The sequence below is a fragment of the Bidens hawaiensis genome, unplaced genomic scaffold (genome assembly GCF_021521415.1).
Source record: "Bidens hawaiensis isolate Kalapana, Puna unplaced genomic scaffold, B.hawaiensis_p1.1 tig00013115_1, whole genome shotgun sequence".
In the NCBI taxonomy this organism is placed as follows: Eukaryota; Viridiplantae; Streptophyta; class Magnoliopsida; order Asterales; family Asteraceae; genus Bidens; species Bidens hawaiensis.
The window spans coordinates 46119-68488 of record NW_027492105.1 but is presented as its reverse complement, the minus strand read 5'-3'; the positions used below and the strand labels follow the sequence as shown (position 1 = coordinate 68488).

Below are 22370 nucleotides of genomic sequence, written 5' to 3'. Positions count from 1 at the left end.
CGAGAGTGGTGGGTCAAAATGACACTCCTGAGATGGGTACTTAAACAAGTATGTTTTGGCTTGGATGCTAGTAGGCTTTAGGCAGCGTCTAAAAACTAAAAACCGAACGGAGATGAACACGAACGCTTGACCGGACAATTGCTTGTGTTTATGTGGGTTCGTTTAGAAAATGAATATGTCTGTGTTTGTTCATTAAAATCTAATGGACATTTCACGAAAATAAACGAAATAAATGAATGTGATAGAAATGAGCACAAGTTGCGTGTTTATGTTCGTTCGTTTATTAAATGAACAAACATAAACGAATTTCCCGAACGCTGATCATTCAGTTCATTTCGAGGTCTAAATGTGGGACTTTACTTTTACTTTCTACAATATATATTTCTACAAGTATTAATTTTTTTAATAAAATCTCATGTATCAAACTGTTACTCGCGTAAGAAGTACGGTATAACTTTTAGTGGCGGATGAGTTGGCATTCAAACAGTTATAGTCACTTGACTTTCAATGAAAAATCAAGCATGCACCATGGAAGAAATTGAGACGATTGACTATTACGATTGATAATTCAAACTTATGAGAATACAAAATGCTAGAGTCATCTTTCCAAACTATCCAAATAAGATAATTGACATTCATTTCATGTGGAATGAAATCTTAATTCCAACGATAGCTAGTTTGGTTAATAAAACGAAAGGAATTCGTATGAAATTCAACCAAGGGAAAGGAATTGGAACCTTCAGCTCCCACGTCGCCATCACTATGCCCCAACAATGCAACCATCGTCGTTAGGACCTCCACATCCTCCATCCTTAGTTGTTGTCACCCGCTACCGTCACACCACCCCTTGCTCCCCCCCCCCCCTTCCTATCGATCGTCACTTCAACCCCTACCACCTCACACAGCCACCACCTATCAGTCCTTCCTACCATCAACACCTCCACTATCACAATAACACTGAGTATGGCGGGCACGAAGGAGCCTAGTAGGTTGTTGTGATGACGATTTGTAGATGGCGACAACATTGGAGGCGATGGAGCGTGGACCAAAATTTAAAATAGGTGGAGGTGTAACACCCTCGAAACAAGTAGCATCGACATTGACAAAAACATCAAGTGGTCATAAAGGCGACCTAACGTCATTGTAGATGCAATTTTACATGCAACTAAAAAAAAAGACGTATGTGTTATGTGTATATACATGTTGTAAATCTGTAATAGAATTCATCCATGACGTTAATGGAAAAACGTAAATTGTGTTTTCACTCTCATTTATTTACTTTCGTCGCCATTATCATACTCATATAGTCACATCTCACTTGTATTATCCGATAACGTGCATATCGCTGGTATACTATTCAGGGGCAATAATCATGGTTCAAGCCAGGTAATAACCCCAAATAGTACAAGGTTAAACAACCTCCGAGCTACAATATCAACTTGTAAAACAACACAAGTTAAAATAGGAAGAGACAATCAAACATGTTTTCAAGTAACCGTCAAATGACCTTTATGCCCCAATGATTTCCATGATGATTCAATTCTCAGCAAGTGCAGTTTCTCCACAAATGGTTCCAAGATTTCAGCCTCTTCTTCAGGTGCAAAAGCCATGCATATGCTTAGTTCTTGAACTGCCTCTCCATATTCCCTGCCATTTACACCAAAAAAAAAAGATAAATTAAAAAATAAAAATAAAAACTTGACCAATAATCAGGTTCCTATTATGTATTTGAAAATATATATACCTGCTGAAATACAACATCATGCCATGATCTCTCCTTAAAGCCCAGTTATGAGGCTGTAATATCAATAGTTTCTCGGATGCCATGATCGCCAGCCTAGTGCATAAGAAAATAAAATGACATGCCAAAAACAAGAATTGACCAGTATAGAACTCAAGTTCTTGTTATGCATTTGATGTACAGTATAAAAAAGGTCAACTTTTGACTTCTGGTCAATAAGTTTCAAACAATGATAAGTAATTTCATGGTCTTAAATTTATTTATTTTTTGAACGGCTAATCTATCATATTCCTACTCCAAATTAATACACCTCATGCCCTATTTTTTTAACGTTAACGGCAAATCTATCATATTTCTATTACTACTTCTACACCACAACAAACTAATACACCTCATGCCCGGGTTTGAACCCGGGACTTCCCATCTAAGAGGCAAGAGCCACTAGCAAGTGGGCTAATCCCATATATAATAGACCCTATTTATGATAGGCAAGTATCCAACAAATCTAAACTGGATATAATTCCTTCTATGTAACAAATTAAGATTTTACTCATGTGACTTATAAATATCATATCAGTAACACGGCAGTTATAAAAATGACTTCCGTCCAATCATGGGTTAATTTAGATTTATTTATGGTTACATTCGGTTCGGTTTGGACACTTTCCACTTTTGGAAAGGTTTGTGTGTTAAAAGGTTATTTTTATCTTTTCATATTTAATATCAGAGATCAGGGATTATTGGGCATTGGTCAGAATTTAATATATTCCCCTCTCAATTCTCATGTCACGCTTGAAACCTGTAGGGAAAACAGAAACAAGTGCCTAAACAATTAGAAAACTGGTCATGTCAAGAAAGGGCAATTTAGTAATTTGACATGTGTACCTTAGATCTCGAGGACGCAACAACGGTATACTTGAGCCATAGGCCTTATCATCATCAACGGGTCTAAGAGGAGAAGTCAACATTAAGCCACGAGTCATTCTCGAAGCCCGTTTCCAATAAAGCCTCTATAGAAGACCAAGAAAGTTAAAAAGATGGAACCTTTAGCTACTAAGAAAATGTAAAATTTTTCTTACAATCAAATTAGCAAGATAAATCCCGATAATATCCCGGTTTGTAGCAATGTCCAGTCCCATAAGTGAATTGCTGTTTAAATCTGATGCCTTTGACTTTGGATCCTCAACACACCGTCCATTGACTATCCCAAATAAGCTGTGTCCTGATCTTACCTTAAAAAGCTCCTGTTGAAGATGATATTTAATTATATGTTATAAAAGTGATTATGTGATACTAAATAATGTGTGGTAAATAATCAGAACTAGATAATCAGTTGTAAAATGAGAATAAAAGTCTCCTAAATTATATTGAGAAAAGGGTGAAGAGGTAATTTTATTATAACTAAAATCTGTTTATCCAAACACTCTCAAATCATCTTACCTCAGGATTTTCTGTTTCCGGCCAGATCAAAAAGTCTTCCCCCACGCGAGATCCAACGATAGTCAAATTTAGTCTTCGACAAACCTCAATGTAAATTATGCTAAGCAAAATTGCTGCAAAAACATCATTTTAATAACATGTAAAAATGTTGCAAGCAAGTAAAATTCCTAGAGTCGTATTAAAATCGAAACTTTTGAACATAGATTTATAAAAGTTTGAAACTTTTTTAAAGAATGCCAGAACAAGGAAAAAAGATATTTACCACTGCCACATTTGGAATTTAACACAGAGTGCAAATAGGAACAACTGGAATCCACTACAGTTGACCTTTTGAAACCTATTGACTCGAATAGAACACTGTTGACTGCCTCCAAAACTTCAGTCAAATGGCAACCTATGTCTCTTGAAATTAGATCAACCTCGACTTCTTTTGCAATGACATCCAATTCTAACAACCAATCTTCCATTTTCTTTCCCGCCAAAATCATATAATCTGTTTGACTTAAATCTTGACCATCATACAACACTTTGCTACCTTCACGTTCGTTTTGGAATGAATTGGCATCCATCTCGCGGTTAAAAGCAATAAATGCTTCATGTTCGGTAGAAATATGCAACAGAGCCTGCAGAATATATGGAGAACAAACTCAAGCCTTTATATATGATATAAATATGTGAGTTCTTGAAAAAATGGATTAGATTAGAGATGAGTCGGGTTAGTGAAAACGGTTAATCTTTTGGTATAGATCCAGGAAAGGTTGACCCAATACTCAAAATTTGATTAAAAAATAATAATAATTTTAGGAGTCCAAATTTGATTAAAAAAATGACTAGTATGTTATATGTGCTACTTAAACTATATGATTACAATTTTAATCTGATTTATTGAATAAAAAAACCAAGGAGTGACAATTAGAAAACTGTCACTTCCATCATGTAATATAAAGTTTGATCTTGAAACTTAAGTGATTTGACTTTTTAAACCATCCTACTTGACTTAACTAACCATCATTTTAGGCTGAGGGGTGTGGGGGGCGCGAGAGGGGGCGCGAGTGGGGGCTCCAGCCAATAATATTGTGACGTGTGGCAGAGAGAGAAACTTGATAAGATGGGTGTTGGTGTTAGGATTAAACACACACACGAAACTGAACACGACACGAAAGCAATAAACGAACACGAGGATTTAACGTGGTTCGGTCTAAACTGACCTACGTCCACGGGTGGCAACTAGGTATATCTTTATTGAGTGACCAAATATTACAAGTACATAATGTTGTTTATATAGAGACAGAACTAGGGTTAGTAAATTATTATGCAAGAAATCTAAACCGGGCCGGGCTTGGGCCCGACCGCCCACACCCGTCTCCTCTTTTTACTTCATATAATAAACCGGGCCAACAAGGCCTACGAACCCAACAATCTCCCACTCGGAGGCCTTGAGTACTCTCGTCTGCACTCCTGATTGTACTTCTGTAATCTGAACATTAAACTTCTTCTAGTTGCCACCGCCTTCTCATCAATTAACCTGAAGGCCCGTTGAAGCTCCCCGGAGCTCCAACACGTCAGTCATGGCTGAAACTGCCCCTGACCCGTTCTCTGTCCCTACCGGCTCCCACTGTAACGAACTACCGGATCCTGAGATAACCTGAGAACAAACACTCTCCATATTCAGCAAGTAATTCATTGGAGAGACTTTTACAGCTGGAATGCTGGTTTTCTTAATCCACTGTCGACCTGGAACTGTAACTGAAACACGACCTGTGCTCCCACTGTCACGATGTCCCCCAACTGATTTAACCTTCCTAGCTCGTTCATCCTGAATCTTCACTTTGGCTCTGGGTTTGTTACTTGCAAAACGAACCTTCTTCTGCCCACGAGATTCTGTGAACCGGATTTTGTCTTTCATCAAAACTGGATCCACTCCTTTCGGTGACATATCGACCATATACAACGAACCCATTTTCTTGCCACGAGCAACCACGAGATTCCCTTTGACTACTTTCCACTGCCCATTCCCGAACTTAACATCGTGCCCCTGGTCATCCAACTGCCCAACTGAAATCAAACGTTTCTTCAAACTTGAAATAACCCTCACGTCTTTCAAAGTCCAAGAAGTACCGGCTGAAGTTATCAAATCAACGTCTCCCATACCCGTAACCTCTAAAATATCATCATTCGCTAGTCGAACCTTTCCAAAATCCCCAATTTTAAGATTTTTCATCGTTTCACTACAGTGAGTGGCATGAAACGATGCACCAGAATCCATCACCCAAGCATCAACGCTACTCTCAACACTACAAACCAAAGCCTCATCACTACTGACCCCGTCATCTGTGTCGTTTTCTGTAACGTTCACCTCTTTCTTACCATTCGGACACTGATTCCTGAAGTGTCCTTTCTCTTTACAACCCCAACATTCAATATCCTTACGAGTCTTAGACTGACTCCTCTTCCTGCTCCCACTGCCTCGCTGTTTTCCCCTACCTCTACCTTCTGTGACTAGCATATTGCCTGATGATTCACCTGAACTTCTGCGTCTTGAATCTTCTCCCAGAATCAGATCTCGAATCCCATCGAAAGTAATATTTGTAGACGAACTACAAACTGCAGTCACTGTTTGCGACCAACTGTCGGGCAAAGAGGATAATAACAAGAGGCCTTGAACTTCATCATCAAACTTAATGTCAACTGACACTAAGCGGGACAAGATCGAATTAAGATTATTGATATGAGTTGTAACTGACCCACCCTCTTTCATTCGAGTTGTCACTAGCTCTCTGATAAGATAGACCTTATTTGCTGTCGAAGGCTTCTCATACATGTTGAATAGTGCGTCCATCATACCACGGGCTGTGGTTTCTTTCATGACGTTAAACGCCACATCTTCCGACAACGACAATGTAATACAAGCCCTAGCTTTCTTGTCTAACTTCTTCCAATCTGCTTCTGACAACTTTTCTGGTTTTTCATCCTCAAACACTACATCCAAGTCTTTCTGACAAAGTAGTGCCTCAATCTGCATCTTCCACCAACCGAACTTCTGTCCGTCAAACTTCTGTATCGAAAACTTTTCCGTCTTCTGCCATGACAATGACTAAAACGAAAAACTGGATAAAACAGAGACAAACACAGCAATCGCACGAGCCTGAACTTAATGACTGTTCTACTGAACTCTGTTAAAAATCAACCTATTTAAACCGCAGCGGAAATACGAACTGTAAATCAGAAACTGAAATTTTAAACTGAAACGATAAAACCTGACAAACGCGGTTGGCAACTGGTTATCCGTTTCTTTAACGCTTCTTCTGACTTGACAACTGTTTTTCAACAAAAATAGGATCTTGATTCAAACTTTCATGTCTCGTACTATGCTTCACCGGAGCTGATCAGAGAAAACGAACCAGCAGCTGCGGAACTCTAATCAGCGGCGGCGGAACTGTAGCGGCGGCGCGGTACTGTAGCGGCGGCGGCGGTACTTTAGCGGCGGCGGTACTGTAGCAGCGGCAGCGGTAGCGGAACCTTAGCGCAGTAGGGTGGCGGCGGCCGGATGATTTGGCGGCGACTCGGCTGGTTCAACGTGTTCTTCGCGTGATCTGAACCTAAGCTCTAGATACCACTTGTTAGGATTAAACACACACACGAAACTGAACACGACACGAAAGCAATAAACGAACACGAGGATTTAACGTGGTTCGGTCTAAACTGACCTACGTCCACGGGTGGCAACTAGGTATATCTTTATTGAGTGACCAAATATTACAAGTACATAATGTTGTTTATATAGAGACAGAACTAGGGTTAGTAAATTATTATGCAAGAAATCTAAACCGGGCCGGGCTTGGGCCCGACCGCCCACATCCGTCTCCTCTTTTGACTTCATATAATAAACCGGGCCAACAAGGCCTACGAACCCAACAGTTGGAGCCCCCGCTCGCGCCCCTGGCCCTGGTGTGGAGGGGCGCGAGCAGGGGCGCGAGCGGTTTTTTTTTTTTATTTTTTTATAAATGTATTAAAAAAACGTATTATTAAAAAAACTCATAAATTATTTAAAAAAACACACATTAATTAAAAACACACATTAATATCTAACGGCTCTATTTCTAAGCCCCAACGGCTTAGAAACTAAAAAAACATACATTATAATCAAAAATCCAAAACATTCATCACAATTTTAGTCTTAAAAATATTGACATGTAGTTTTTTTTTAAGTAGACATATTTAACAATCCTTTTGTAAAAAAAACTTAAGAACAAGAACATAAAACTACACACATTAGCATAGGTTTAAGGTTAACTTTTATAAAACTAAAACTTGCAGGAGGGAAAGTGTAACTTAATAAAAAAAATTGGGTAAATAACCTAAATATATAAACTCACGTTCTCTCCTCTTCCCTACTCTAAAAACTTCAAACCCTAATTAGATACTTCATAGCCACCGCCACTCAGCTGCCTCAATCAACATAATCATAGTTTATCACACATCTTTGTCAGATCTTCATCACAATTCATTTACAAAGTCTAAAATGGTTTAAATGGCCGGAAAAATTGCATTCATTCTTACCGGATCTTCATCACACATCTTTTTCTTACCGGATCTTCATCACAATTTTTTTTTTAATAAATAAAGAGCCAACGGCTCTATTTCTAAGCCCCAACGGCTCTTCACGCATTCCCAGGCCAACTTTACGCCTATTTTCTCCCGCTAGCCCTCTTGCGCCTGCCTTGGTCTGCGTGCTCGCGCCCCTCTCGCGCCCCTCTCGCGCCTCGGTGGTGTGGTGCTCGCGCCCCGGGGCGCGAGCGGATGGGCTCACGCGCCCCCTCTCGCGCTCCACACCCCTCAGCCTTAGGTATAAAGTGTATAATTAGTTAAAGGGAGTGTTCAGTTTCCAGAAAAGATAAGAATTTATGAATAATGAGCCTAATGTACTAAAACAATCATCAAAGTTTGAGAAATTGAAGTATTCTTCAAGTTGAAGAAAGCCACATCTAAATAAAGATTTTCACTTTCACTTACAACCACTAATTTTTCAAATGGTCAATAAATACTGTGGCCACAAAAAAAGAGAACCTTTTTCATGACAATATGCCTTTTTCTCCTAGCCAATCATTTTAAGATATAAAGTGAAGTTACTTAAATAAAGTTACTACCTTTGCAAGGGATATGTCTTTGTCTTTACACTGGAAAGATATTTCTTGTGTAAAATTTGCTCTTGCAGTAGTCATAACCTGAAGTTTTTTTTCATGATAATCTCAATTTCAAGCAAAGAATTTACACAACAAGAAAATTAAAGATTGGCTGAATCTAATTTCAGAAATAATAATAATAATAATAATAATAATAATAATAATAAAAGATATGAATTCAGTGATTCAAACCTCCTGGTAGAATTTGGGAGGAGAAAAACCACCAGTTTTCACAGGAGCAGCTGCTGCCATGGGTGGTGATGAGCTCAATCTTCTCTTACTTTGCTTGATCATGGTGGCAGGAGTAGTCAAATTACTCAAATTCTTGAACTTATTATCAACATTCAGATCAATTCCAGACCTAATTATGACAATTAAGAACAAACCCATGTTAAAAATCCACAAATTATTCAAGAATCACTCCAAAATCCACATAAAACTTGCAAAATAGATCAAAAAGAAAGCAACCCACTTGCTAAAATCTTGAAATAATAACACCCAAATAAGAAAAAAACCAAGTACCTGAAAAAGATCCGGGATGGTGATGCAAGCAGCATTATTTCTTCAAGAACAGTAGAAAAGATTCAAACTTTACAAGAAACAAGTGGTAAGACACAAGAAAGATGGTAACTTTATAAATAGGTACTAATGGGATTACAAGAAGGGTTGGATGAAGAAGATGATGATGCAGACATCAAATCAGAGAAACTATAAGAAGACATTAAAGAAGTGTGGTTTTTGACACTGTAATCAAAGATGATGAGACTGTTTCTTGAGGTTTTAGAAGATCTTCCAAGATCCATTGATGGTACTTTGCTGTTATCTTTCTCACTCTATATGATTTGTGTTAACATATAGAGAGAGAGAAAGGATTAAAAAGGTGGGGTTTTGATTTTGCCCTGTTACTTGATGTGATTTAATGACTTAATTCATTGCAATTTATAGGGTGATTGCTAGGATACATTTGAGTGATCATGTGAGTGACGGGGGCGATTTTCGACCCGTGCTGTCATGTTAGTAAATAGACGATTTTTATTTTATAGATATAGCGGTGTTATAGTTTAGTATAGAGCACTCTCATAAACTATGGAGAAATATTGTTTATACTCTTTAACTTTTGTAATATTTATTAAAAGTGATTTTGAGTGGAAGACAAAGAAAAAATAATGATAAAAGTACAAATTATTATTTAATTGAAAATAAAAAAGAAAAAGTATATTAACTTTTAATCTAATTATAGAGGTTAAGATACAAAAGTTACTGAGAATACTTTGAATAAACTATTTTGATTTTTTTTAATATCGTTTGAAGCTATTTTCAATACACGAGTGATTATTAGTGAGATGAGATGCCAACTGTGCATATTGAATTTGACATTCCAACTCTGACTCAACCGGGAACACCATTAGGGAAAAATCTTTCGAATCTGAGACCATAAGATCCAAGGTCTTAACCATTACTCTCGTGTCAATTGACCAGAAGACCAACAACAGCTATTTTGAAATTTTCTTTTGCTCTATATCATGTTATGTCCGTCCAATATATGAGATATATTCATAGAAGTGTTCCATGTTATGTTCCTCTAATATATGAAGTAACATTATTTTTATGTTCAGGAAATTTATAAAGCATGGATATATTGTTCTTACTGATAATAAGAAAGTCTCGTCAGCCTTACCAAATGGTCACTTTTATTGATTATTCATTCATGTCTAATCCTAACATCTATCCCGGCATAACAAATGAGATGATATGTCTACCATAAGGAAAACAATTTACCAAAGGAAACAAGATGAAGTTTTTGTCTCAGACAAATTAACTTTGTATAAATCCCCCGGTAATCAATCTCTTATTAATTACTTCCTCATTTCCTTCGTGTTACCTCAGACCTTCACATTGTGTGTTGGTATTCCTGTATTAGAACCAGAAATAATAAATAGAAACAATAAATGATAACGGTGAACCGGGCTTGTGTTTGACACAATTCCCTTAAACAGATTCGCGGTCTGTTCCCAGGGTACTCCGGTTCGAAGCAGTAGCGGACTGCCGGACTTGATCACTTGTCTGAAACGAAATCGTATGATTTTGCAATAGAGAGGAAGATAGAGTTGTGTGTTTTTCCATCTGGGTGTATGAACTGAAGCATTTCATCAGTTTTATATCAATAAAACTCATAACTTATTGTTGACCATAATAATACTTAGTAATTAGTGCATAATTATCACCATAATGGTCATCATTAGTACAATGAAACAGAAAATAATAATCATTACTGAATAATGATCATTAATGTTATTGACCATCAGTTATGAAATCATTAGTGCAATGAAACAGAAACTAATAATCATTACTGAATAATGATCATTAATGCCATTGACTATCAATTATGAAATGCTCAAAACCGAAATTAATAATAATAATCATTAAGAGAATAATTATTATCATTAAATCGTTTGACCAACTTTTGAGACATTCATTCACACACACTTCAAACTAATTTTTCAGCAATCCTCCACATGAATGGAGGTCGAAACAACATTATTCCGATTAGATTTCAGCAGTTGAATCTTGCATACAATAGGTAGATGTTATTCTTTGAACCTTTGCTTATGAAGCGCACTTAACCCACTGACTCTAAGTAGACAACGATGTCTTTGAACTCATCTGTCGTTTGTGTAGACGACAATACACTTCACACAAGACTCTCTCTGACAAAGTCAAGTCCTTATAGTTATGTTCGTTATGGTCATGAACATGAGCCTGGTTCTGCGAGAGCCATAAAGTATTGTGCCCCAACAATACCCTTCGAAGCGACCCCACTTCTCTCTCACATAGGTGATTCACCATGTATGGTTATCTTAGTCGAATCATTAAAAGCCATAGGCTTAGCCTTACACTTGTCACTTTTAGGAATGGACTAGGGAGTTTACCAACCATGTAGTAAACTACCTTTTAAATACGTAGGGTTATTCCCTACACAGTGACCTCATTAATTCATACAATTAGGTTTTCTTATTGAACTCAATTCTTGGGATCTCCAATCTGTTGAGTTAGGTTTCCTTCGTATGAACCTTTAATTTTTCAAGGGCTTTAGTCCCATTCCTATGGACGACTTCTGAACTAACTCTCTACTTAGGCCTTTTGTTAACGGATCCGTAATATTATCCTTTGACTTCACGTAGTCAACAGTGATAATTCTTGTAGAGATTAGTTGTCGTACCGTATTATGTCTACGTCTAATATGTCTATTCTTACCATTACACATTGTGCTATAAGCTCTGTCAATTGCCAATTGGCTATCACAATGTATACAAATGGCCGATGCCGGCTTAAGTCATCTTGGTATATTCTCAACAAATTGACGTAACCATTCTGCCTCTTCGCTCGCTTTATCTAGGGCGATGAATTCTGATTCCATCGTGGATCTAGCTATAACCGTTTGCTTAAACGATTTCCACGATACAGCAGCACCTCCAAGTGTGAATACATACCCACTTGTTGCTTTGGAATCATTCGTGTCAGATATCCAATTTGCATCATAGTGTCATTCGAAAACTGCCAGATATCTGTTATAATGCAACCCGTATTCCCGAGTGTATCTTAGGCACCGAAGCAACAGAATCACACAGTTCCAATGAATTGAACTTGGGTTGCTCGTGTATCTACTTAGCTTGCTTACAGCATATGCTAAGTTTAGTATAGTACAACTCATAAGATACATCAAGCTGCCGATAATTCTTGAGTATTCCAACTGGTTAACGGGTTCACCTCTATTCTTAGCTAGATGTTGACTCGCGTCAATGGGAGTTCTAGTTACATTAGAGTCATTAGCATTAAACTTCTCAAGAATTTTGTTCACGTAATGGGCTTGACTTAAAACAAGTCCACTTTGGGTTCGTGTGATTTTAACTCCCAAAATCGCATCCGCAAAACCCATGTCTTTCATGTCAAATCTTGCCTTTAGCATGTTCTTTGTGGACGTTATGATTTTGTCATCACTTCCAGCAATGAGTATATCATCTACACATAGATACAGAATGACATATCCATCTGATGTGTCCTTCACATATACACATTTGTCACATTCATTGATTTTGAACCTATCATCAAGCATGACATGATCAAACTTTTAATGTCATTGTTTTTGGAGCTTGTTTTAATCCATACGAGAATTTTACAAGTTTGCAAACTTTCTTTTCTTGTCCAATGGCTATGAAACCTTCAGGTTGTTCCATGTAAATCTCTTTCTCCAGATTTCCATTCAAGAAAGCTGTTTTCACATTCATTTGGTGAACTTCCAGATTTCAAATGGCGGCAATGGCAAGCACCAACCTGATGCAGGTTATTCGCGTAACTAGCGAATACGTATCAAAGTAATTTAAACCTTCTCGTTGTTTATATCCTTTGATCACCAACCTTGCCTTATACTTATCGATGGTGCCATCTGGTTTCATCTTCTTCTTGAAGATCCATCAATATCATAGTGGTTTACATCCTTGAGGAAGATCCACTAGTTCCCCAAGTATAATTTTGTAAGATAGAATCTATCTCACCTTTTATGGCTATGATACTTAGTAATTATCATAAAATCATAACAAACGTCATAATGATCATTAAAGTGTAATAAAACAGAATAATGATTATTAGTGCAACATTTGAAAACATAACAAACGTCATAATGATACTTAGTAATTATCATAAAAATCATAACAAACATCATAATGATCATTAAAGTGTAATAAAACAGAATAATGATCATTAGCGCAACATTTGAAACTGAAATTAATAATAGTAATTATCATTAAGTTTGTTGTTACATTTGAGTTTCATCTTCTGCCATGTAGGTAAGGAAGTCAGAGCCGAAGGATTTTTCAATCCTTTCCCGTTTACTCTTTCTAATTTCAACTTCCTCTATTTCGGATTGTTCTCGAGGTTCATCTTTTGCACCCTCGTTTTATAGAACAATTTCCTTAACCGGTCTAAAACAACTCAGTTTTCCTTTACCTAAGCATGGGAACATATGTTCAAACGATGATGCATCCTTTGTTTCTAGTCTGGTGCCTTTGTTTATTCCAGGGTTCTTGAAATCATGCACAAGAAAACGAAATGCACCACCAGAACGAGTGTATCTTATAAATATACAATCCACTGTTTTGGGTCCTATTAGTAGCCGTTTCTGTGGTGTTACTACTACCTTGGCTAGGCACCCCATACTCGCAAGTATTTATATGATGGTTTATTTCCATTCCATAATTCGTATGGAGTTACATATTTCTTCTTATTGGGTATCATGTTTAAGACATAATTCGCCGATAAGATTGCTTCCCCCACATGTCTTGGCTTAAACCAGAACTTATCATCATGGCATTCATCTTTTGTTTCAAAGTGCGGTTCTTGCGTTCCGCTATGCCATTTGATTGAGGGGAGTAAGGAGGCGTGAGTTCATGTATGATTCCATGTCTTTCACACAAATAAAAAAAAAGTGAAACATATTCACCTCCTCGGTCACTCCTTACTCTTTTGATTTTCCGAGTTAGTTGATTCTCAACTTCGGCTTTGAACACGATAAACTTATCAATAGCCTCGTCTTTACTCTTAGGTAAGTACACATTGCAATACCTTGTACTATCATCAATAAACGTGACGAAGTACTTACTCCCTACACGAGTAGGAATTACTTTTAGATCACACACATAAGTGTGGATCATCTCGAGCGGTTCGATGAATCGTTTAATCTTTTCGAATGACGATCTTGTTTGTTTTGCTTCGACACAAGTTAACTTTGGTGACCATAATCGAGAGGTTATCAACCTCACAAACCATATTTACTTTTCGAGCATTTTCATTCTTTGGAAGCTTACACTCATTGGCCCTATTATCTTGCTTTCCACAATTGTAACAAGTTCATTGGAACTTTATTTTATTAATAAAATTAATATTATTATTTATTTATTATTATTATTATTTCTCCCCTTAGGACCAAGATTGAAGCCTTTCCCATTTTAAAGTCCAAGAATTTAGCCACCGCGAACTTTTTAACACATACATCTTTTGTTTTGTATTTGCGGTCTAAAGACTTCCATAACTTTTTGGCAGTCTTGGACTTGCATTACACATTGTACAATGCATCCACCATACCATTCAAAACATAATTCTGGCACAAGAAATCCGAATGATTCCAAGCTTGAACCGCGCTCACCGAATGAGCATCCATTTCCCTTTTATCAACATGGGGAACGGTTTCAGTCAAGAACCTCGCTAGGTTCAACGTGGTCAGATAAAAGAATATCTTTTGCTGCCACTTTTTAAAATTCACACCGGTGAATTTTTCCGGTTTCTCAGCATGAGACATAACTGCATTAGGCAGTGGTGCAACCAAACTGGTTGTGACCGCTACAGCAAAAGTAGCAATCGCGGGAGCATTTTTACTTCGGCCCATAGGCCCAACCCATCAGACCTGCTAAATTAGTCTGCTTAACAATGTTACACTTCGGCCCAAAGAAAGCTGCGAAGTCCATTGGATCACTAGCATCGGAACTAGACAAAAGAAATTGAGCTGCCACATAAAGTCATTTCAAGGCCGATGTGCTTGACCCATTATGGTCTGCCTTGATGTATACAACCCATTATTGGGATTCCATTCTGAAACGAAAACACAGGAACAATTAGTAATCTGTTTAAGTTTGTTGGTATTCCTGTATTAGAACCAGAAATAATAAATAGAAACAATAAATGATAACGGTAAACCGGGCTTGTGTTTGACACAATTCCCTTAAACAGATTCGCGGTCTGTTCCCAGGGTACTCCGGTTCGAAGCAGTAGCGGACTGTCGGACTTGATCACTTGTCTGAAACGAAATCGTATGATGTTGCAGCAGAGAGGAAGATAGAGTTGTGTGTTTTTCCATCTGGGTGTATGAACTGAAGCATTTCATCTAGTTTTATATCAATAAAACTAAAACTCATAACTTATTGTTAACCATAATAATACTTAGTAATTAGTGCATAATTATCATCATAATGGTCATCATTAGTACAATGAAACAGAAAATAATAATCATTACTGAATAATGATCATTAATGTTATTGACCATCAGTTATGAAATCATTAGTTCAATGAAACAGAAACTAATAATCATTACTGAATAATGATCATTAATGTCATTGACTATCAGTTACGAAATGCTCAAAACCGAAATTAATAATAATAATCATTAAGAGAATAATTATTATCATTAAATCGTTTGACCAACTTTTGAGACATTCATTCACACACATTTCTAATTAATTTTCCAACATTGTGTACCTTGACATCTAGGGTACCAGAAATATCTTGTTTTGTGTTGCTTAAACTTATTCTATTTATCATTATTTCAGATTGCATTCCCTTGTAGCTAACCAATTTGTCACCTGGCCACTACTTTTACATGAAACTTTTTTCACTATAAGTCTTCTTTCAACTTCTTGATAAAATTCTCTTTTAACCTCCTTCTCAACTTGAGTGTTGGACCGTTGGTGGAAAAGGAGGCCGCCGGCCTTCTTCGTCTCCTTCTAGGACTTGAGCAAGTTCTAAACCCTTCCAACGGTGGACCCTTAATTGGTTCCTCCACCTCGTCTATCGATGGATGCTCAGCTTCCTTATCGAATGGAACCAACACGTCTTATCCATGAACTCTTCGTTTGGCATTCTTCATTGATAGCTTTACTTTAGGTATGCTGAAGTGTATATACATATTTACACGACATAAGATGGCAAAACTCACGCGTATTATCTTCAAAAGCATACCACTGACATTAAATCTTTAATAGCATTGGTTAAATTGGATTAATTATTTACCTTACATTAGTATTCAAGCCATCTCCTATCATGTAACCTAATGTGTGCCTACATCTCTTCTTTAACTGACATTAGATTATGACATTTTTAATCTTGTCCTTTGTATTTTGGTTTAAACTTTCGTAACAAAGTATTAACACTAGATAGTTGATACTCTTAAGCAAAAGCTAACTTGTCACACTTTAGCTCTCAAAGCATGGCTATTGTTGTTTCTTACTTTATTACTTAGACCACATACTTTTAGGGTGCATAGAAAACTCAATAACTTCTTATAATTAAAGCTTAATATCATAGGTGTTAGTATAAGACATCATATTACATGTTTAGTCTCTATGCTATCACTGTTGTAACGAACGGTCTAATATTACATGTCTAGCCCATATTCTATCACTATCGTAACTAACGGCCTAATAATCTTGATGGTAAAAAAATATTGGTGTGATTTTTTAATCCTCCCAAACTCAAATTCCATTTTCTATTTCATTATATCTCCCTTCAATTTTATCGTGCTTGGTGACAATGATAGTTTACTTGTTAAGATGGTTACCTTTATGAGTACTTCCATAGTTCCATCAAATATGGTGAGATTTTTAGGTTGGTAATCCTTGATGCCTACTTCAATTTCTCTATATGAAGAGTTTTACCTTAATCAGATTTGTTTAACACAATCAGATCCTTGTAAACTTAGTTAGCCAATTAACATATAAATGATCTTAATTTACCATAGATAACACAATAAAATAAAAAGTATTTTTTTTTGTCTAAAGCTCTAAACTCCATTTTCTTTTAAATTTTGTATTGCTTTTTTTTGTTTTTACAATAGAAACACAGATATAAGGTATTATACTTTTATTCTTCTTGTCCTTAGAGATACAAGCATAGGTTTAAAATCTTATTAAAGAAAAGTTTAGATTACATCGAAACAGAAGGCAAGCGGGCAACAAGCAGCGCCGCTACCCCTTTTTGAATCGCAAAACCCAATCTTTTAAAAACTATATTTGCTGATCTTGGAGTCATAACATTACTATGCATGACTCGCTGAACACGGGTAAGTAGCTCCACAGCTTCAAGCACGAGGAAACCAAAAGTGTCAAAAGCAAAAGGAATAAATACATGTTGGTTGTCAAGACATGCCTTTTCATGTTTTGCCACCTTACCTGAAGCAGCTTTTAATGCGGCTTGACCGACTGCGTAACCACTACTCCCTAAGCCCACCAAAGGAGAAACCCCTGTTAAATCCACACACACGTGTTTCCCTTCTATCCATCCAAACACCAAAACGTCAGCCGGTCGAAGAGATGATCTTCCCTCTGATGGGTCAGTCAGAAAATTCACAGGTGCTTCTTTCTTAACAGAAATTCTAGCTCGCCTGAATATATCAAAGAGCACATCCCTAACCAGATCGTGTCGGTACTTGAACCCCGGGAGCTCTTTACAGTGCACCGCGTGCTCCCCATATGAGTCTAAACACGCCTTACGACAAACAGGACATATCTCATCAACCGGAAATAGAGGAATCATGAGGCGATACTTAAGGATACTACGATACTCCACTGGAGACATATGCTGGCCTAACCCATCTATAGGGATAGCAAGAAGAAAATCTTGAGCATGTGGTGCTTGTAGACACTCAAAAATGGCTTTTTGTCTGCTTGTCATGTTAAAGTGTGACTCCATGTCGTGAACAATTTTACTAAAAAGAGCGCTCGCCAATGCATGCTAGGCTTTAGAGGGGGTGGTCTCTTTGTTAGAGAAACTGCTAAAATCGACGCTTGGAATCATATCACGAAGACAAGCCAGAGAACAAGAATAATCAGAATCCATCCCACATATACCACTGTCTCGCAAAATGTGATCCTGAAGCACCTATGATTGGGCTCTCGAGGCCACAAACGCATAAGAGGAAGCCTCTACTGCCGAATACAACCCCAAACCCCCATTCTTAATGGGTAAGGAAGCAAGTCGCCATTGGAGGTCTCCAAAGAAAGGACCTCCACAAACTACAATGTCCTCGATCGCCTCACGCAATCCCTTGTCGAAAAACACCGCTGCCTCCATCATGTGTACAGGTTGGCATGTTCTCAAACCGAAGAAAAGTTTAGCAATACCCATACATGATCGAAGCAAAAGTAACTCACTCTGCGGGTCACTAAGTTTTGGGAGAAGACGCATCAAATCAACAGCATTAGTAGCTCTCTTCTTTGCCAAACCCTTAATAAACCCGGTGTCTTTACTAACAACTCCCCCAAGAAGCTTCACCCCTAATAATGGTCTCCCGATGTCAGCAGGGAATAAACCGTCACGAGACTTCGTACCATCACAAGAAGGCCAAAATAGCTCAGTTTTCTTAATATTCAGTTCAAGACCCAAAGTTGGACCTGTCACCTTAATGATATCCAGCACTTTAGCCACCTCCATTGAATCTCCTATGACTGTCCCATCATCAAGATACCATGCATGAAGAAGAAGCTTGCAATTGTCTCGAATATGATACACAAGGGGGTGTAAAACAAGGGAAAAAGAAGTGGTCCCAATGGGTCTCCTTGTTGAACCCCTGTGGTGGACCAAATATTATCATCCCCAAGATATAGTCTTGATGGCTGCCCATATAAAAATTCCACCCACAAGGAAATAGGGCATCTGATCCTTACCTCATGAAGTAAAGCTGATCTATCCACCATATTAAGTGCATTAGAAAAATCAACTGTAAGCATTGCAAGAGACCCATCAGTATGGCGCTCACTCAATACCCTGTTGGCGCTATGTAATATGGCCTCCGCACCACCCGACACACCAACCCCAAACTGGAAATCATTAAGGTATTTGATTATTTCTTTGCCAGCCCCTTTCATAGCCACCTTAGAAACTAAACGCCTCCATATAGTACCCACTGCAATAAGTCCATATAGTACCCACTGTAATAGGCCGAATCCCGTTGCCGGGTTTTAAAAGCGGTGTAAGAGGAGGATATGAAATTTGGATGCATCTCCATTTCGTAGTTTTGGTCCCACTCATCTTGTAATCATCTAACCTTTGAAAACCATTGGTTTGGTCACCCAACCCAACCCAACCCAACCCAACCCATTTATAATCATTAATAATTTATCTCATTTTGATTATTGTATAGTGTATATAAGTTTACAAATTTGCATTATGCCTAAACTACAACTTTGTATATTGGATGTATTTTTGTTTTTTAAACACGGATAAAGTTATAGTATTTTTTAAAAGTTAGAGTTGTTTTATTTAATTTCTGATCGTGGTGTCATTTTCTGACCTCGAGAACAAAGCATGAGAGATAATATTTGTCGTCATTTCTCTATAACGCATGCTTTTGTGGATTATTTGTCCATTTTAATATAATCATATTGATTAGTCAATTTCATCACTTAATTAAACCTAATAACACAACCCTCAAAAACAACTCAATAAAAAAACATTTCACAACAGTGTACATGCTCTCATCCTCTTTTTAAGTTTTTTTTCCTTTTTAAGTATAAAACTATAATAAGATGTTTATTAAAATTTTAATTATATTATTATTGTTTTTAACAAACTAAAATTGATTGAAGGTGTGATCCATCCAATAAAATACAGATGTTGCTTCATGACATCTTTTGATGGATATAAAGAAAATTGATAAAGCAGCTTTTAATCAATTAATTAATTTATTATTATTATTATTATTATTATTATTATTATTATTATTATTATTATTCAAATACATAATAATGGATGTAATAATTCAATCATATGATAATGTAAGGCTACTTGTTAGAACTTACTTTATTATTATTAGGAATAGGAAAGTTATAAAAAGTAAAGCGTTACGAACATGTCCTAAGTTATTCATGATGTGATTTCATAAGCTCATAAACCAACTAACCAAGTTTGCAATGGATATCATATAAGCTTTTAAACCTCAGGATTTCTCAAGTCGTTGGCTTCCAAATTGCAAAATATACAACTTTGATATAATGAGCACATTATAATCTAGATAAACCATGATAACTTTCATTATGTCAAAGCATAACATGTTAAACAACCTACACTTGAACATTTGCTTTTAACATAAATGAATACGCTTCAAATATCTTTCCTGATTTTCATAGTACCTATTCATTTGTATTCAAATGAAGGTGGGTTTGGAGCATCAAAGCTCTCCAAAACCTGTGTCTTCGCACCATTACTTGGGGCGGGTTCCTTCTCTTTTCCACCACCAAACAGCCCTCCAAACCATGATGACGACGACGAAGATGATGGAGACGGCACACTATCGATGTTTACTTGAGGTTGATTAGAAAGATGGCCCATCGGAACTGGCGGTACACCGCTCATATTAGGCGGCATGGCCTCTACCATAGGAGGAAGATTCTGAGGTGCACTCATGATCTTATTCAACATGATTCCCGCTCCCTCGATCATAGCAAGTAAAATACCACCAAAAGCCGCAGACCGGGAGGCGGCACCAAGCCCCTGGCGCATCTGGAGGAACCCACCAGTGGCAGCACCGGCTATTATCGAGTTCCAAGGATCCTCTTTCTGGCGGAGATACACCATTGTGCAATCAAAAGTGGAGAACAAGCCGCCCCAGACTGCAAAACTGCCACCAACGCGTGGAGCATTCATCTGCACTGCTTGAATCCCGCCTAGCAAGCGGTCGCCTTTGGGAGAGTTGTAAGTGCCTTTCAAGAAGTGGAAGGCTGAACCACCAATCACACCCATGCTAAACGCTCCACCGATGTCATCTAGTATTCGGTCCGGACATGGTTCGCGAGAGGTCTCCGGGGTTCCCATTTAACCTTCCATTTGACAAATGTTATCATTCTAAGAAAAAGTTTCTCTTAAAAACGATATACACCTTAAATATACGACTTGCACATTACTAACCTTACATCAAATTTAAGAGTGCGTATGAAAACAAAAAAAAAAACAATCCGAACCCGGAAAAAGCAAACCGAAACAAAAACCGACAATTTTGTTTATGATTTTATAAAAACCTAGTAAAAACCGAACCGAACTGAATTTACAGACTTTCATATTTTACTTTTCATATTAAGTGATTTAAAGAAATAAACAAATATTTAACACAAATTTATATTTTTACAAATATTCAACTCAAATATTTTAGCCCAGATGAAAAATAATCAAATAGTTATTAATAAAAATAATGATTTAAGCCCAAAATTATTTAACCCAATAATTTCAAGCTCAAATGGCAAAACTGAAACTGAACCCAAACCAAAAAACGGAAAACCGAACAGTGAAACCCAAGATTCAGTTTTTGGTTTGGTTGTAGTCCAAACCGACCGAAACCAAACCGTGCACACCTCTGATCAAAATCATTTCTGCACAAATCAAACCCAAAAATTTATAGATTTTCATATTTTATTTTTTATTTCAAGTAATTTAGAAAAAATTAGTAAATTTTAAACTCAAATGTATATTTAACTAAAATTTTGAGCCCAAATATATAATAATCAGATAGTTACTAATTAACGAAACGATTTAGGCCCAAAATCATTGTTTTGGGCCAAAATGTTTTTCGACCCAAAACTTTCAAGCTCAAATGGCGAAACCGAAACCGAATCAAACCCAAACCGAAAACCAAAACCAAACGGTTTTCAATAACTCAGAAAGCAAAGTTTCAGTTTTTAGTTTGGTCCGTTTTAGTCCAAACCAAACCAAACCGTGCACATATTCATGAAAAACCCGAGGCCAGAATTCATGGAAAATAATTTGGAAGCTAAATTGGGAATAACAAACCAGCTTTTTAACCAAAACCCCTAATTTTTCAGAGAGTTGATTTTACAACTTGAAAAACTTGACCTAATATATTATCTACAGATCCCCAATCATGTAATCAAAGATATAACAGCCATACGACGGTAGTGTAATTAGCTCAATCAACAAGCAATTGGATCAACTGCTAGCGTTAAATTAAAAATTAATTAACGAGTACTAAAAATTTACCTCCTCGTCGCCGGAGAGATTGTCAAGTGTGTGGCGAATTAGTACGGAGATATTGAGTTTTCTTTTGCTTTGCTATATATAGGCCACATATGTTACAGTAACGACATCGGTACGATTACGGTGTTCATAGTTTAAAACCGTGAAACCGTCCAAGCCGGTCATCGGTTTGGCTTTGCGGTCGGTTCTTTTTTTACATT

The 22370-nt window shown here is 37.2% G+C and overlaps 1 protein-coding gene, 1 long non-coding RNA gene and 1 pseudogene across 2 annotated transcripts; all 3 read right to left on the bottom strand.

Annotated features, from left to right (window-relative positions):
• Positions 1 to 1386: 1386 nt before the first annotated feature.
• On the bottom strand, positions 1387 to 1966 carry LOC143543255 (uncharacterized). Its single transcript, XR_013137038.1, has 2 exons — positions 1745 to 1966; positions 1387 to 1647 (listed from the first exon to the last, which is right to left on the bottom strand). It is a non-coding gene; the product is annotated as an uncharacterized LOC143543255 (long non-coding RNA).
• Positions 1967 to 2345: 379 nt separating this feature from the next.
• LOC143543254 (uncharacterized) lies at positions 2346 to 9004 on the bottom strand. Its single transcript, XM_077035617.1, has 7 exons — positions 8887 to 9004; positions 8557 to 8725; positions 8329 to 8406; positions 3444 to 3804; positions 3182 to 3294; positions 2821 to 2985; positions 2346 to 2751 (listed from the first exon to the last, which is right to left on the bottom strand). The coding sequence occupies exons 1-7, from the start codon at positions 8919 to 8921 to the stop codon at positions 2566 to 2568; spliced, it is 1107 nt and encodes a 368-aa protein (XP_076891732.1). The 5' UTR covers positions 8922 to 9004; the 3' UTR covers positions 2346 to 2565.
• Positions 9005 to 20290: 11286 nt separating this feature from the next.
• LOC143543253 (mitochondrial import inner membrane translocase subunit TIM17-2 pseudogene) lies at positions 20291 to 20997 on the bottom strand (annotated as a pseudogene).
• Between the last annotated feature and the right edge of the window lie 1373 nt (positions 20998 to 22370).

What these genes read in the sequence shown, in the direction of transcription:
- LOC143543254 (XM_077035617.1), bottom strand. Translation starts at nt 8,921, where the DNA reads ATGCTGCTTGCATCACCATCCCGGATCTTTTTCAG. An exon ending in CTCCCAAATTCTACCAGGAG is followed by an intron (nt 8,407 to 8,556) that starts GTTTGAATCACT and finishes AAAAAACTTCAG; the next exon opens with GTTATGACTACTGCAAGAGC. An exon ending in TTTATCTTGCTAATTTGATT is followed by an intron (nt 2,752 to 2,820) that starts GTAAGAAAAATT and finishes GGTCTTCTATAG; the next exon opens with AGGCTTTATTGGAAACGGGC.